The sequence below is a fragment of the Macrotis lagotis genome, chromosome 3, assembly GCF_037893015.1.
Source record: "Macrotis lagotis isolate mMagLag1 chromosome 3, bilby.v1.9.chrom.fasta, whole genome shotgun sequence".
NCBI classification, from domain to species: Eukaryota; Metazoa; Chordata; class Mammalia; order Peramelemorphia; family Peramelidae; genus Macrotis; species Macrotis lagotis.
In genome coordinates this window covers 130,588,239-130,603,491 of record NC_133660.1, presented here as the reverse complement: position 1 = coordinate 130,603,491, position 15,253 = coordinate 130,588,239, and the positions used below count along the sequence as shown (strand labels likewise).

Here is a 15,253-nt window from a genome sequence, read left to right as displayed (position 1 = left end):
TTTTAATCTACTTTACTCTACTCATTATTAAAAAAAATTAAAATCCAAAAGCTAGATTTTACACTTTAAGCACATAAGCCATTAAGACATTTCATTTGAAAGGAATAATATCAGAATTTCTGGGCTTCTTTTCCTGTTACTGTAATAATATACAATCTATTTTCCAGTATTTTAGGAGTTTTAAATGAGATAATATAAAATTCTTTGAAATTGTAAAATGACATGTAAATGAAGCTAGTTACTGTGATGTGTATAGGTCTTCCCATTCATTGAAATCTTTGCCACTTTTATTTGATGTTCAAGGGCAACTATGTGACCCTGGGTAAATCACAATCTTATTTGCTTCAAGTTTCCTCATCTATAAAATGAGCTGGAGAAGGAAATGGCAAATTCTAATATATCTGCCAAAAAAACTCCAAAAAGAGGGTCCACCAGTCTTGGGATTATCAAGGAAACCAAATATTTGCTGGCAGATCCAGATAAGAACTTGTTTTCTTGTGGTCTTTACAACCCTAGGTTTCTCCTTTTGACAGAAGGTCTTTTAAGTTAACATTACTACAGTGCTTCCTATGGACTGACACTGCTAAGAGTTTAACATATGACTAGGAATTTACAGTTTACAAGGAAACTAAGGCAAAAGACTTAAGTGACTTGCCCAGGGTCACAGAAGTAGTAAGGGTCTAATTGATGCAATGACTGCTTGGACATGACCACTGTGTGGATTAATTTTGCTTGACTTATTATTTATTACAAGGATATGTTGGTTTGTTTTGCCTTTCTTTCCCTTGGTTAAATAAGGAGGGAGGGTTGATGTCAAATAAAGGGGTGGGTATTATAACATTTTAAAATGCAAGAAGAGAACAGATGAAAGTTCAATAAGAAGCTAAAACCAAAAAAATAACATGAAGAATTTATTTTTATATGGCATTCTCTTGTGTTCTGTTGTATGTATGTATTGTTGTTTAAGTTTAGAATCAAAAATGTTTTATAATACTTGGAATTGCTTAAAGCAACCACTCAGCTGTTGGAATATACCCTTCAGACAAGCTTAACTCTGGAGATGTGGTAGATGGACAAGCTTGGGTTGGACAAAGATAAAAACGAAAACCATCAAATATCATGGCCCTTGCTAATATAATTCTGTAGTCAAGTACAGAAACTTCACTTCAAGAAAAGCTTGTGATCAATTTGTAAGGTCTGTCTAGAAACTCTTCTGGAAATCTTATGTTTTAGTAATCATTTTTTGTTGTTCTAAAATGACTAAATAAAATATTCCAGAAGAAAAAAATTATGAGGTGAGCTTCGGTTTTTAAGATAATATCAATTCTTTCAGTTGAGTTTCCCTCTTTAAACTGTGTCTTACCTTAGTGTTCATGCTCCCACATTATTCTTCTCCAATCACTTCCACCTTATGTAATTCACTTCTCTTCCACTATCACAAAGGGTTCATCACTGGACCTCTGCTTCTTTCTCCATTCTTTCCCTCAGTGATCCTCCACCTGTGGCTTCAATTATTGCCTCTGTGGACTTGATCCCCCAAATCTATAGAGCTAGTTCTCATCTGTCACCCAAGTAGCAGTTTCACATCTCTACATTTTTTACTCAACTGTCCTGCAGTCACCTCAAACTCTCCAACTGATCAACATGGTCTGCTCAACTCAAGTCTGACTTTCAGAGTGAAACCTTCTCTGACTGTTTGTTCATCTTCCTCTTCAGAATGTTTGTAATCCTTTACATATGTACTGTACTGCATAATTAAGCACATCACTACATTTTATCTTAAGTGCTCTTTAATTTGTTTTACAGGATCGTAGATTTGTCTGAATATGGTTGGAAAGAGCCTCAGAGACCAACTGTCCCAACACCCTTATTTTAAAGGAGCAAAATTACTCACCCAAAGTTACACAGGTAGGGAGAGCTGGAATCTCCTCATTTTAAATCCAACATGTTTTCCCAACATCCATGTCTTCAACTACTTCTGAATAACTCCACAATGCCTAACAGAGCAAGAGTCTGAACCTAGTGTCCCAAGAATCTAGTGCAGCTAAATTTAAAAAGGGTGGGGGCAGCTAGGTGGCAAAGTGGATAGAGCACTGGTCCTGGATTCAAGGAGGACCTGAGTTCAAATCTGGCCTTAATAATTGCCTAAGTGTGTGACCCTGGGCAAGTCACTTATCCTAATTACCTTAAATTAAAAAAAAAAAGAATCTAATGCAGCACTAGTATCAGGGAAGAGGACGGGAGGATTCTTCCACGGCACTTTTCTGACTGTTAACATGAGTCTCTGTATATAGATGTTCTATTAGCTACAAGCCCTTCTGCACCTGAATCTGATCATATGCACCCATCTTTAGTCAGGAAATAAAAGATTTCACTGAGGGAAAAATAACTCACTGCAGGCATAGTTAGCAGTTGTGTTGAAGTCACGTTCACACCTTCAGGAATGACATGCAACTGATTGGGGCCTCTAGTGTACTCCTTAAATAGCTGTGTAAACAAGAAATAGATGTTAAGATTATAGCAATACTGTTCTGGGAAGTTAGTATTTGTAGTTGGGTGTCCATTATGATTTTTCTATTTTAATTATTTTATGTGTTTGGGCTCTTATCCCTCACCTGAGCTATACTAAAGTAAGATTCTTCTCTTTATCACCAAATAAGATATTTTTATCCTAACCCATGAAAGATTTTTTTTTCTATATTAAGGTAGTAATTATAATGAACTGACACCCCTGTCAAGTCTCCGGAGCTCTGCTATTTAGTAAGACCTTTAAGACCTTGCTCCCTAATCTGGAGGTTTAACAATTTGTACTTGCCATGTTGAAGTAGGAATGTACCTATAAAATAGGGCATGAATGTAAGCATTGTATCTAGACTGGTGTTTTATTCTAAATATGACTACTAAATATTGTATTAGTCCAAGAAGAATTAAAATTATTTTTCTATCTAGCCTTGAGGAAACTTCTGTTCTCTTTGTTCTTTGTCACTGGAAAACCCTAATTGTTAGGCATGATGATAATGGTGATAGGAAGCTTCAATTATTTAAACACCTACCAAAAGTATGGAAGCTGATAAATTTTTAGGGATAATTTTATTCTTTAAAAGGTAACAGTAACATATGGTAGATCTGCTGTTCTGGAAATTACTCTGGCAAGCATAAATGATAGGAGTCTTGGAGTAAATGATAATTCTACCTTAAAAATTTATTTTAAAGAAGAATAAAGTCAGTCATAATCTGACCATACCCTAGACTTTAAGAGATAAGATTTCGGTGTTCATAAAAAGAACAGAGTCCCTTATCCACTAAAGTTCAACAGAGAGAACAGAGCAAGAAAGAGGGAAAACTCTTTAAAATGAAATTTTGACAAAAGAAATTTTTCTTATGAGAGGAGGCTTGTTGAAAAAGAGCAACATGGATATATGTACACCAACTAATGCAAATATTTTAAAAAAATATTTAAAGATGGAAGCAAAGGTAAGTGAGAGTGAACACAAAATAACTGCCATCCTGAAAGAACATAGTTGGGAGGTAAAATTCAGTAAGAGATAAATCTTTAATGAAGGATTAAAAAGAAGACCTTTAAAAAAAGATACAGCATGCAAATAAAATAAGTCCAAATTGATGATCTATTTAAGGTAATTTCTGATGCCAGAAAATAGGAGCAGGTTTGGAGGTTCTGTTTGCTACTACCATTGAAGTACAGAAGGTCCAAGGAAGCCTGCTGCTGGAAAGGGATAATGGTCTGAGGTAGAAGGACTAGAATGGCCTGTAATAGCAGGCATCTGTACTCAAACCAAAGCTCATATAGACACTGAATAACTGGTTCTAGTTATCTGACCATATGGTGAAGATTGGCTGTTCAGCTAGAATCTGAAAATCTTCAAAAGTCACTGATCAGCCTAAGTTAGACTTTTCCTTTTGTGCTGTTTCCTTTGAGGAAAGTGAGCTGCTCTGGCCCCTCAAGAGAAGAAGGGGTCTTAGGCCCTCTTTCACTCAGAGCCAACATGAAACCATGAATACCTGGTTCAGGTGCTACAATTCTGTTGATGTTCTAGGTGAAGGAATATTGGAAATGGCTATGACCCTTTAAAGATTTAAAAGTTCACAAGAATGAGCACCAGAAGTATGGGAGCTGGAGTCTAGACCAGCTGAATGAGCAAAGGTGACCCAAGGAATAATGAAGTAGGTGACCCAGCCAAGTGGTATTTGAAATGTAAACTCATTAAGCAATTCTGCTGGGATTTGAAAGGGGGCAAATACTTGATAGAAACTGCTTTGAAAAAAAAGCCAGTTACTTTCAGTGTGAGCCATTTTTCTCATGGTAGAGACAGTTCTCTCCTCAAGTTAGAAAAGAAATGCTTTGTGATTTTTTTTTCTTGCTGTATCTTCACAGCAGATATTTATCCCTTTGTAAAAAACCATCCAAGACAAATGGGAACTACCACAAATGCATAATACAAGAATCCACTTTCCAGTGGATAAATGTAAAAAGGATAGGCACTATCAAAGAAGAATTGAAAATTGTTAACAGCCATATTAAGAAATGTTTCAGATCCCAGAAAATTGACACAAATGACATGGGAATAATCAATGTTGGAGGGAATGTGACACACAAGCTTCTTGCTGATGAAATTGAGTAAGTAATTTTGGAAAGCAATTTGGAATTATGTAATTAAAGTGACTGAAATGCCCTGCCCTTAGATCCACAGAATCTAATAATAAGAGAACGTTTCCAGACAGACCAAATTATTTATACTGGCATTTTTGGTGATAATCTTGTGAATGGAGACTTGTTTCACTCTCATCACCTTAAGTGACACTTACAAGACAGTTAATAAGTTCTTTTTGATTGACTCAGGAGAGACCACATTATATGAGGACTAGTTAAAGAATAGAGATGTTTAGCCTGGAGAAGGGTTCTAAAATGGACATAAAAGTATCTGGAGGGTTTTCCTTCAGAAGGGTAGTCAGATTTGCTCAGCTTGGCCCTAGCAGAATGTGGAGCAATGTTTCTGGCTTATACTTAACTTATACTTAACTTTTAATACTTAACTCAGAACCATTTGAAAACAAAACAATCTGTAGGATAAAAAAAGATAAAAATGATCTACTTTAGTCAGAATCCAATCTATCATATTTGCCAACCTGGATAACATATAACAAACCAATTCCTAGGCTCTAGAAAATTAAACAGAAAAGATGACATCAATTTAATTTTTTTAAAACAAAGACTATTATATTAATCTTTATAAAACAAGCAAACATGGGGCAGCTGGGTGGCACAATGGATAGAGCACCGGCCCTGGAGTCAGTAGTACCTGAGTTCAAATCCAGCCTCAGACACTTAATAATTACCTAGCTGTGTGGCCTTGGGCAAGCCACTTAACCCCACTGCCTTGCCAAAACCTAAAAAAAACCAAAACTCTAAAACAGGCAAACAGGATTTTCCCAAATGTAAAACATGTATAAAAGTACCTTCTGCATTGGTTCCACCAAGCCAATGTCATACACCATAAATCCATCCACTCCAGCCTTGATTTCAAACAATTTGAGCCTAGAATTAACAAAAAAAAATTCATTGGTCATCTGTTTAGATCCAAAATATTTTGTTAAATTATCTTTTTTTTTTTTATTATAACACTTCCACTTGGAAGGTTTTATACTTGTTTTTTTCTAAAGCTGTAAAAGCATCAAGTTAAATTCCTTATCCTGACACATAGGACACTTGTGGTTCAGTAGTGTCCTCATATGTCCAAGGAGACTTTTAGCAAATACATCATCTAAACACAGTGAGAACTCTAAAGTAAGTCAAATAAAATAAAGCTATTGCTCTAACAAACCCAGGACCATATAAGTTGCCTTTAAGCACAACCTTTTTGGTTTAGAATTCTGTGGAAATTCAGATTAGTGACTGAATGAGTTTGGTCATTTTTTTCCCCTCCACCTCTTTATAGGAAATAGGTTAGGAGGGTGAGTCAGTAAAGCGAAGAGATGGTTACTTAATGAAGTTGAACCCCAATTAGTTTGAGAAGAGAAAGAATCACCACAACAGTCCAGGGCCATTTAGTTCACAAACAATTGGTGCTACATGTCAATAGAATAGGCCATCCAAAGGGGAAAAAAAATCAAAAGAGAATCAATGTGTTTTAAGAAGGCTGGAAAGTATGTATATATTTTTATAGGATTTTCATTAAAATTGTGAGTATAAGTTTTCTAGAAATATTGGCATATTTATTTCTACCGAATAACAGAAATGAGATCACTGGGTTTGTTTACTTGCTTGCTATTATTCTATTAATGAAAACAGAGAAAATGAAATAATGGGTAGAAATTAGAAGAAACATGGTCTACTTTAAAAAATAGAACTTAGGGCTGAGAGTGAGTTTTTGTGGGCACTTCTATATATTTCCATATTGGGTAGTACAACACAAAAAATACTGGGTTTAGAATCAGAAAACATTGCTTTGAATCCTGGCTCAGCTGTTACCTTTTACCTTAGTGAACTTAAATCACTTCTCTCTGGGTCTTATTTTCTTCATCTGTAAAATGAAAGGGTTGAAGGAGATCCTTAAAGTCAGCATGATGTAGTTTTTAAAGTGTTAGATTTGAAGTCAGGGTCTGTATGTCTGGGCAAATCACTTACTCTCTCTAGGCCTGGATCTCATTAGCTGAAAAATATGAGAATTGGGCCAGATAACCTCTAAGGTCCCTTCCAACTCTAAATCCATGCTCCAGTGAAGATTCTGGTCACTCAGTTTCAATCCCTAATGAAAGTACAATTGATAATTTGCTCTATAACTACTAAAAATTTTAGATTTTCTCACCGTTTAACAGCTGCTAAGACTGATTGGTAGCTGTCACTTTTTTGGTCCTTTGGTAGTAACAAAGCAGCCATCCCCCCAGTTGCCAGAGCTCCTCGCCTGTGACATGTCTGTACCAGCAAATCCATATAACTCTTGAGGAAAAGCTTTTCCATGTTAACATACTTGCTTCTGTCTGGCAACAAGAATTCAGCTCGATGGCCTGGTAGAAAAAGGGTGTGAAAGAAGAAGAGATGAAAGGAGATACAAATTAAAACGTTTACTGTAGACTTTTCTGTAAAGGTCTACCTCATAAATCCTAACCTCAGCCTTGTCAGAGTATAAACTGTACTAGTTCTCACATGATTTAAAAAAAAACATACTTTTTTGGTTTATATTTTTGCATTTTTTATTTTTTTTCTTTTGCAAAGCAATGAGGTTAAGTTACTTGCCTAAAATTACACAGCTAAGTAAGTATTAAGTGTCTGAGGCCAGGTTTGAATTCTGTACCACCTAGCTGTCCCTGAAAACATGTTTTTTAAAAAAAAAGTTGAGAAATAGTCCCTTTCCTAGCATGACACTTTCCTTTCAAGAAATTTATTTTTTCGATGTAAAGACTGACAAATTGCCTTCTGTGGGGGTTGGGGGGGAGGGAAATAAGATTAGGGGGAAAACTGTAAAACTCAAAATAAATAAAATCTTTTAAAAAAAAGAGAGGTGGCGCAGTAGATAAAGCACTGGCCCTAGAGTCAGGAGTACCTGGGTTCAAATCCGGTCTCAGACACTTAATAATTACCTAGCTGTGTGGCCTTCGGCAAGCCACTTAACCCCATTTGCCTTGCAAAAAAAAAAAACAACTTTTTTAAAAGAAAGATTTTTATTTTTGAATTTTACAATTTTCCCCCTAATCATGCTTCCCTCCCTCCCACAGAAGGCAGTCTATTAGTTTTTACATTAAAACTTTTTTTAAAAAATTCTATGTTTTTATGTTTAAGGAACTGTCTTGGATACTAGAGATAATTAAAATCTTTAAATGACAGCTACAGTCCTCCCAGAGCCTCCAGTCTATTGTAAGGAAGAAATATAATATGCACATAGATTAATATGATGCAAAATAACATGTAGTAAGGTAAAATAGAAATCTCTAAGGAAATTTGAGGAGGGAGAAATCACTTCCTCCTGTGGGTTGAGAGCAGAGGGCAGCATACACACTCCACTGTGAAAGCTCAAGGAATACTTCCCAGAGGAGGTAGCATCAAAGCTGGGTTTTTGGAAAAAGGGGATTCCTGCTGACAGAGATGAAGGAAAGAAGCTATTAGATTATGCAGGAAGAGATCAGGGAGTGAGTTGGTTTGGCTGGAACTTGGAGTCCATGAAGGAGACCAGTGTGGAGGTTGCCTCAGCTGACTCCTACCTCCTCTAAAAACTCTTTCCTGTACCCGCTTCGTGTCAACCTTCTACCCCTTGACCCAGAAGAGATCTTCAGTTAATTCCTACAAGAAGTGTTAGTTTTTTCTTTCTCTTAAGATCCCTTTTGAGATCCCACCTGCCATTTCTGGTGGCCACATCACTTACCCTAGGATTACTGGGAATAGATATATTTTTAATGTTACTATGAAAAAATTCTTTTTTCTGTTGAAGATCACTAAAAAAAAAATCTCTTTCTCTTTTAAGATTACTTTCTCCTTACCAAATTTGGCAACAAAAGAGGCAGAATAATCCCAGATGCCACAGTTCAAGCCAGCAGAATGGTCTCTTAGTTCATACAGAATCTCTTCCATCTCAAATGAGGCCAGAATGCTTTCTATTAACACAGTGGCTTTGATGGTACCGATGGGCATATTTAGCTGCAACCAAATGAAACAAATGTGAAGAAATGGAAGGTAGGAAAACAAAAATTTATTTTCTTTAAAAAGCAAGTCAGATGAGTTACAGAAAAGTTTGCCATTTTAAAGAAAAACTGACTATATAGATTTTACAGAAGCATATTATCAATGGGTTCAAATTCTGACCCTCCAATTATGTGATTCCAGGCAAGTCATTTAACCTCGGGGCTTCAGGGAACTGCCATTAAGGAACTAACCATTAAGTCATGGTAGCTGAAAATACTTATGTCCCTAGGGCAGAGTTTATAAGATTGACAAGTAATGGAATAAGTGTTTGAACTTGTATCATTTCCTTGTATCTCTCTTGCATCCTGCCACCCAGTGCCACTTCAGTGAAGGCAAAAGCTGTGTGAAGGCTCATGCCTGAGGATATTAGGCAGAAAAGACTGGTGGAGTCCCCAGCTTCACTGTCTGTGAGGAGCCCTGAAAGGTCATAAGAGTGGCTCCATTGGCCAGCCTGGTTCTCTGGCCCTGATGAGGAGTCTGCTCTCCTTTTTGTGGCACTGTCTTGGTATTCCAAAGAGTGACACAAAATCACTGAACTTGAAGGTCACTCCACATTTGACAGATAAAGACAAAGATGCCTAGAGAAATGAATTAGCACAGAGCTTCACAAGAACCAAAACCCACACATCCCGATGCTTGCTTTCTGTTAAGCCAACCCTCCATAGAAATGTAACATTTGTAAGTGTCATAATTATTTTCCCTTCATATTTTACAAAAAAGAATTTAAAAGTAGAGTTGTTTAAACAATTTACCTTTTCCTGGGTCCAGACAAATATGTTATTCCATAGCCTGGCTTCCTGATGACTCTCTACCTGTGGTATAATAATGTTGTAGATGAATTATGATTGGTTGTAAGATATACACACCATCATTTAACTCTATAGGTAGTAATTGCTTACATGTGGACAGTGTTGTGAAGCACTCATTTGGTCCTACCAGCAACTTGGTGAAATACAGAGTGGGAAGAGCATGAGTTTTGTTGTCCAGGGATGCAGTGCCAAACCCTGACTTAATCACCAGTTATCTCTCAGAGTTGCCATTTCCCCATCTAGAAGATGGAAAGATGGGATAAACTCAGGGTGAGTCCTTTTCTCCATTTTGAGGTCTTAAGGCCCAGAGAGTGTAGGCACACAACATTATGCCAGAGACAAAGGGCAAAGCCAGGACTGTGACTCCAAATCCAGAACTTTTTCCTTCTGTATCAAAGTAGTTAAAAAGCTATTTTTACTTTTATTGGACTTAGAGTATCTTATGGAATTTCTGAAGTTTTGCACTGATCTGGCTAGAAGTTTCATATTGGTTTTATTTAGAGTATCAAGTGCTATCAAATGAACATTAAATTTAGAGTTAACCAAGTTGATTTCTTCTCTAAGTCAATAGTTGATCATTATCATGTTACTAGATATTGGGTGGATTTAAAATTGCAAGTTGTGATGACAGATGAGAGATTACAAAATTCAAATGCTCCATTTTATTAACATTACAGAATTTCTGAGCTGGACCTTGGAGATTATCTTGCCCAGACTCGTCTCCAGTCTCAATCTTCTGGCCAACTTTTGCTTTTCCCTTGTGGTTTAGAACCAGAGACCCTGGGTCAGAATCCCAGCTCTGCTTGTTGCTACCTTGAGTGGCACTGGAAAAGTCTCCTAACATCTTGAGGCTTTAGTTTCCTCAGCTACAAAATGAAGGAGTTGAAGTAGATGACCTTTAAGATCCTTTATAGCTTCAAATCTACAATCATATCTCTTGTCACACTGTATACTTTGTGCTTACTATGCTCACTAGTCACAGACTTCCTTCTTGTTCTTTAAGTCTATCAGTGCTGTTCTAGTCTCAGTTCCACTCTTAAAACATTGTGGTCAGCCACTTCAATCATGTCTTTTCCTTTGTCCTTCAATCCTCAGCCTTAGGTAACTTTACTCATCTGTCTCTTCTCCTGGGCAAAGTTAATCCTGCCACATGTATTTTTGATCCCATCCCCTAAGCTAAACTCCAAATCTAGACTTTACCAAGCATCACTTTTTCCTTTCAGTCTTTGTCTCTGTTTGCTTTGCCTCTCATTCTACAATTGTGTTCAGAATTTCCTTATTCTAAAAGAAATTTTAAGATCCTTCCAATGATCTCACTACTCCTTCTTAGCTCTTTTCTCCCATTTACTGCCAAATTAGTAGAAAGAACAGTCTACATTCATTTCTTATACTACCTAGCCTACTCATTTGTTAACCCCTTTCCTCTCCAACCCACCCACTCCTTCACTTCCTCTTCAACTAACTATTGACATTGACTTCTTCCTACCAAACTACCCTGGCTTACTTCTATATAATGCTACTGAAACAATTCTCTGCAGTCACTGTCTCCTTTTGGGTGAAATGTAATGGGTCTTTACTGAACTCATCCTTCTAGATTTCTCTGCTGTATTTGATATCAATAAATCCTAGGAGTTATCTCCTATAGGATCAATTGCCATTTAAAGCCCATCCCAAGCTTCTCCCATCCTATCTTTCCAGCCTTATAAACACATTACTACTCTTCATGAATACTACAGACCAGCTAAATTGACCTTTTTATTCTTCCTCACACGTCACTTCCATTTTCCACCTGTTTGCCTTTACCTCACCTGTATCCCATACCTAAATGCACTTCCTCTTTACCTCCACCTCTTAGATTGCCTAGCTTGCTTCAATTCAAAGCTCAGCTCAACCACTATCTCCCACATGAAACCTTTCCTGATTACCCTCCCCCATTCCCAAATTATCTATTATCTATCTTGTAAGTATTTTGTACATTGCTACATATGGACATGTTATCTCTGCTCACTAGACTGTACGTTCCTGCCTAGCACAGAACCTGGCAGAGTAGGTGCTTAATGAATGTTTAGTGATTGACTGGTTACTACTCCTTACTTCTTAAACCTTTCTCCTCTCTCAGCTTCCAGGACATATTATTCACATGATTCTTTTTCTACCTCTCCCTTTTCATCTTCCTCCGAATCTTTAAATGATATTTACCCTCCTAAGTTCCATTCCTCTCCTATTGATTGTACATATGCCTTCTAGATTATATATAATTCTCTTACCCAACCAATCCCATTTCTAACTGATGTCTGTCAGTGCCTCCAACCAAATGTGTCCAAAACTGACCTCTTCTTCCCTTACTTTTCTTACTTTTTTTCACTTTTCAACCTTCCCTTCACTTTTCTCCCCTCCTTTGGATGGCATCACTTTCTCCTAATGACACAGGCTTAAAGCCTTGGAGTTTCCTCTGATTTTTCCATCTCTCTTACCTTTCATATTCAATTAGTTTTTGAGTCTCATAAATTCGATCTGCTAGCATCTCTTTTATCTGTCCCCTTTTCCCCATTCCAACTGTAGCCATTTTAGTTCAGGCCTTTATTTCTTCTTACCTCATTTCCTTCACCTGCTTTCAGCCTCTACCAGAGAGATTATGGAATTTCAAATTGGAAGGCCCCTCATTTTACATATGAAGGGTCTGAGGCTGCAGAAGGGCAATAACTTGCTAAGATCCCCTTTTCAATTCATTCAGTGTCCTGCTCAAATCATCTTTGTGCTCCTCTTCTCTCATCGTACAACACCTCTACTCAAAAACCTTTATTCTCATTGCCTATGAAAGGTTTTTTTGGGGGGTTGGGGTCCTCTGCCATTTGAATGTGCCTTTGCTTATTCCAACAACCATGTCTAGATGATAGAACTCTTCTACCTAATGCTATCTTGGTCCACTGGAATCCTTCCCAACATTCAAAGGTTAACTCAATTGTTGCTTCCTCACTGAAACTTTCCCTGATAGTCTTCTTTGTTTCACCCTACATCCAAGAAAAAAGGGATGTCTCTTTCTCCTTGAACTCTTGGTAGCATACTTTGCTTTAGACCGCTCCTTTACATTTACTCCTCCCTCTTGTATCAGTTATTTGTAGCTGTGTGTCTCTGTGCCTTCCCCTTACATTAGACTAAATCCTTAAAAGCAAGATCTATATTCATATTTATCTTTGTACTCCAGCATTTGGCATAATGCTCTCCATCTAATTCCATACAGTTTTGTCTATGTGGGTACTTCTTCCACCAAAACATTGAAAAAATTTTTATACCGTTAGTACATGGGGCTAGCACCCTGTTGCTACCCTTCTGGTGAAGAGGCTGATCCTTGGACAAGAATTTCCCACTTGGTTAGTATTTGGTTAGTATCAAGATATAAACCAGAGTTTGTGCTATGTTGGCATACCTTTTGAGATACCGGAGACCAAGATATGACAAAAGAAGAGTCCTTAAGTGACAGTTATACTACAGTTTTTGACTTTACATGTACAATGGGCATTATATTGCTTGCGTTCTCAATGGATGGGGGTGGGGTAGGAGGGAGAGAATTTGAAACTCAAAATTAAAAATTAATGTTATTATCTAAATAAATGAATGAAAAACTTGGGAAAAAATAAACTGCTGAAGCTCACACAGGCAATCTTGGTCCCACCAAGCTGAGAGTAGATTCTGGTTCTCTTGATTTGTAATCTAGTATTCATCTCTCACCTGGCTACACTGCCTTCTCTGACTTCATCCTCACATCCCAAGGTCACACTTCCCTTTTCAGTTTCCTTTTGTTTGTTGTTTTCCCAATTAGATTGTAAGATTCTTCAGGGCACAGACTGTCATTCATTTTTATTTTTTGTATTCATATCTCAGAGCTAGGCATATATGTTTCCTGACTAACTGGCTATTCTACTATACCATCCTGCTTAATAAAAATCATTCTAACACTATGAGCCCCGATTGCTATCCAGTTCAACCATAAATAAACCAAGTAAATCAAACTGACTGATTTGATTGATCTAGTCTGTGACTGTACAAACACTATCTTTCTGCTTCAGTTTTTTCCTTTCTGAATTCTTTTCTAAATAAGACAGGGTTAATAATATTAGAGGAAGTATGGTATAATGATGGAATACTACACTTAGAAAGATTTGGGTTAAAATTCTCCTGGTACTAGCCACATTACCCTGAGCAAGTCATTTAACCACTATGTACCTCAGACAACCCTATAACTTAGCTACTTATCCACTAAGTCATAAAGGTTATATATGCTTTACTGGAAGAAGATTCCATGTCTGGAGTTCCTCATGCTCATAAATTCACCAATCCATTATAAAGTATTAGTAATGGTAATAATATTAATATATAGCTTGTTCCTTAATTTCCTTCTACTAGAATTGGTCTTAAAGTTAGGCAAGGTAGGTAGGTGTTTGCTCAGGGTACAATCTATATGGTAGAAGCCACATACAATGAGGAACACTCAAAATATACCTCTTTACAATAGCTCTATTTTTAATTCTTGAATTTTACCTGCAATGCATATTATTTATTTGTGAAGTCATAAATAATATTTATCATAACATTGAAAGATACCATTCTTGGCTCTGGTTTCTCTCTTTCCTTCTTTCTTACTGATTTTGTCAGTTCTCATAGTTGTCTTATCATCTCTAGGCAAGAAGAATCCAAGCTATGTAACTGCAGCCCTAGCCTCTCTCCTGAATTCTAGTTCTACACCAACAATTGCCTACTGTATATCTCTCTTTGGATGGGCCCGTAATAATCACAAACACAACAATTCCAAGAAAAACTTATCTTCCCCCAAACTCATATTTCCTCTCAAACTTACCTATTTCCCTTTAGTATAACTGACAATGAAAAACTAGCTGGTGCTTGCATACTTCCAACAGGAGGGCATCTATCACCTCCTGAGGTGGTCATTTTAATTGGTAGCAAGTTTCTATTCGCACTAAGCTTAAATTTGCTGCAGTTGTGCAACAAATGTATTACTACCATCATATTGTGCTCTACCATGTTCCACTTTCCCCCATTGTTCCCAGTTCCATCTTTTAAGTCCAGATAGAACAAATCTAGTCCCTCTTCTCAAACACAACTGACATCCCACCAAATCTTCTCTTCTTCAAGTTAAGCCTCTTCAGTGCCTTCCCCCATTCTCATATGACATTGGTTCAAAGCTTTTCACTGTGCTGGTTGCCATCCTCTGGATATTCTCCAAATAAATTAATGTCTTTGTTAACAGTGGTGCCTAGAGCTGAGCCCCATATTTCGGATGTGCTCTGACCAGGACCAAACACCCAAGAACTATGATACCTGCTTATTCCAGAAAATCCTCCTTTCTATGCCACACAACATTTTAAAGTAGTCTTTTTTGGCAGCCACGTTGTTGACTAACACTGATCTTGGACTACAATCCATTAAAACCTCCAGATCTTTTTTGAATCTAACCATGCCTTCCCAGTGCTGTACTTATGAAGTGTGGCCCGAGGCCAAGACATTTTTCTTTCTGATTTTTCATCATATTCAAGTCCTCTTTGATTATTTTAACTCTTCTGTGTCCAATTAGTTGCCAAGGTTTTTCAGTTCTGCCTCCACAATGTCTTAGGCTACCATCTCCTCTCTACTTACACAAACATCCTCTTAATCCACATGTTCCATCCTCCAAGAGAACCTCATGGAGATAGAAAGTGCAGAGAGAGAGTAAAGGAGTAGGCATGAGACAAAGTAT

General features: G+C 37.2%; 1 protein-coding gene and 1 long non-coding RNA gene across 6 annotated transcripts in view; one reads left to right on the top strand and one right to left on the bottom strand.

Annotated features, from left to right (window-relative positions):
- LOC141517860 (uncharacterized) overlaps positions 1-15,253 on the top strand; it is a 44,196-nt gene that overhangs the window by 6,970 nt on the left and 21,973 nt on the right. For 2 of the 3 annotated variants that reach the window (XR_012477016.1, XR_012477015.1), the window contains exons 2-3: positions 1,807-1,908; positions 8,475-8,683. This is a non-coding gene — a long non-coding RNA (uncharacterized LOC141517860). Of the gene's footprint in view, positions 1-1,806; positions 1,909-8,474; positions 8,684-9,576; positions 10,742-15,253 lie in introns of those variants that run through there. The other variant, XR_012477017.1, reaches the window with a different exon arrangement.
- Positions 1-15,253, bottom strand: part of LOC141517859 (uncharacterized) — a 51,009-nt gene that overhangs the window by 16,646 nt on the left and 19,110 nt on the right. For all 3 annotated transcript variants that reach the window (XM_074229276.1, XM_074229278.1, XM_074229277.1), the window contains 5 exons: positions 9,445-9,504; positions 8,491-8,647; positions 6,825-7,023; positions 5,476-5,554; positions 2,395-2,487 (listed from right to left, as the gene is read on the bottom strand). In XM_074229276.1, coding sequence (XP_074085377.1) covers positions 2,395-2,487; positions 5,476-5,554; positions 6,825-7,023; positions 8,491-8,647; positions 9,445-9,504 — 588 coding nt within the window. The remainder of the gene's footprint in view (positions 1-2,394; positions 2,488-5,475; positions 5,555-6,824; positions 7,024-8,490; positions 8,648-9,444; positions 9,505-15,253) is intronic.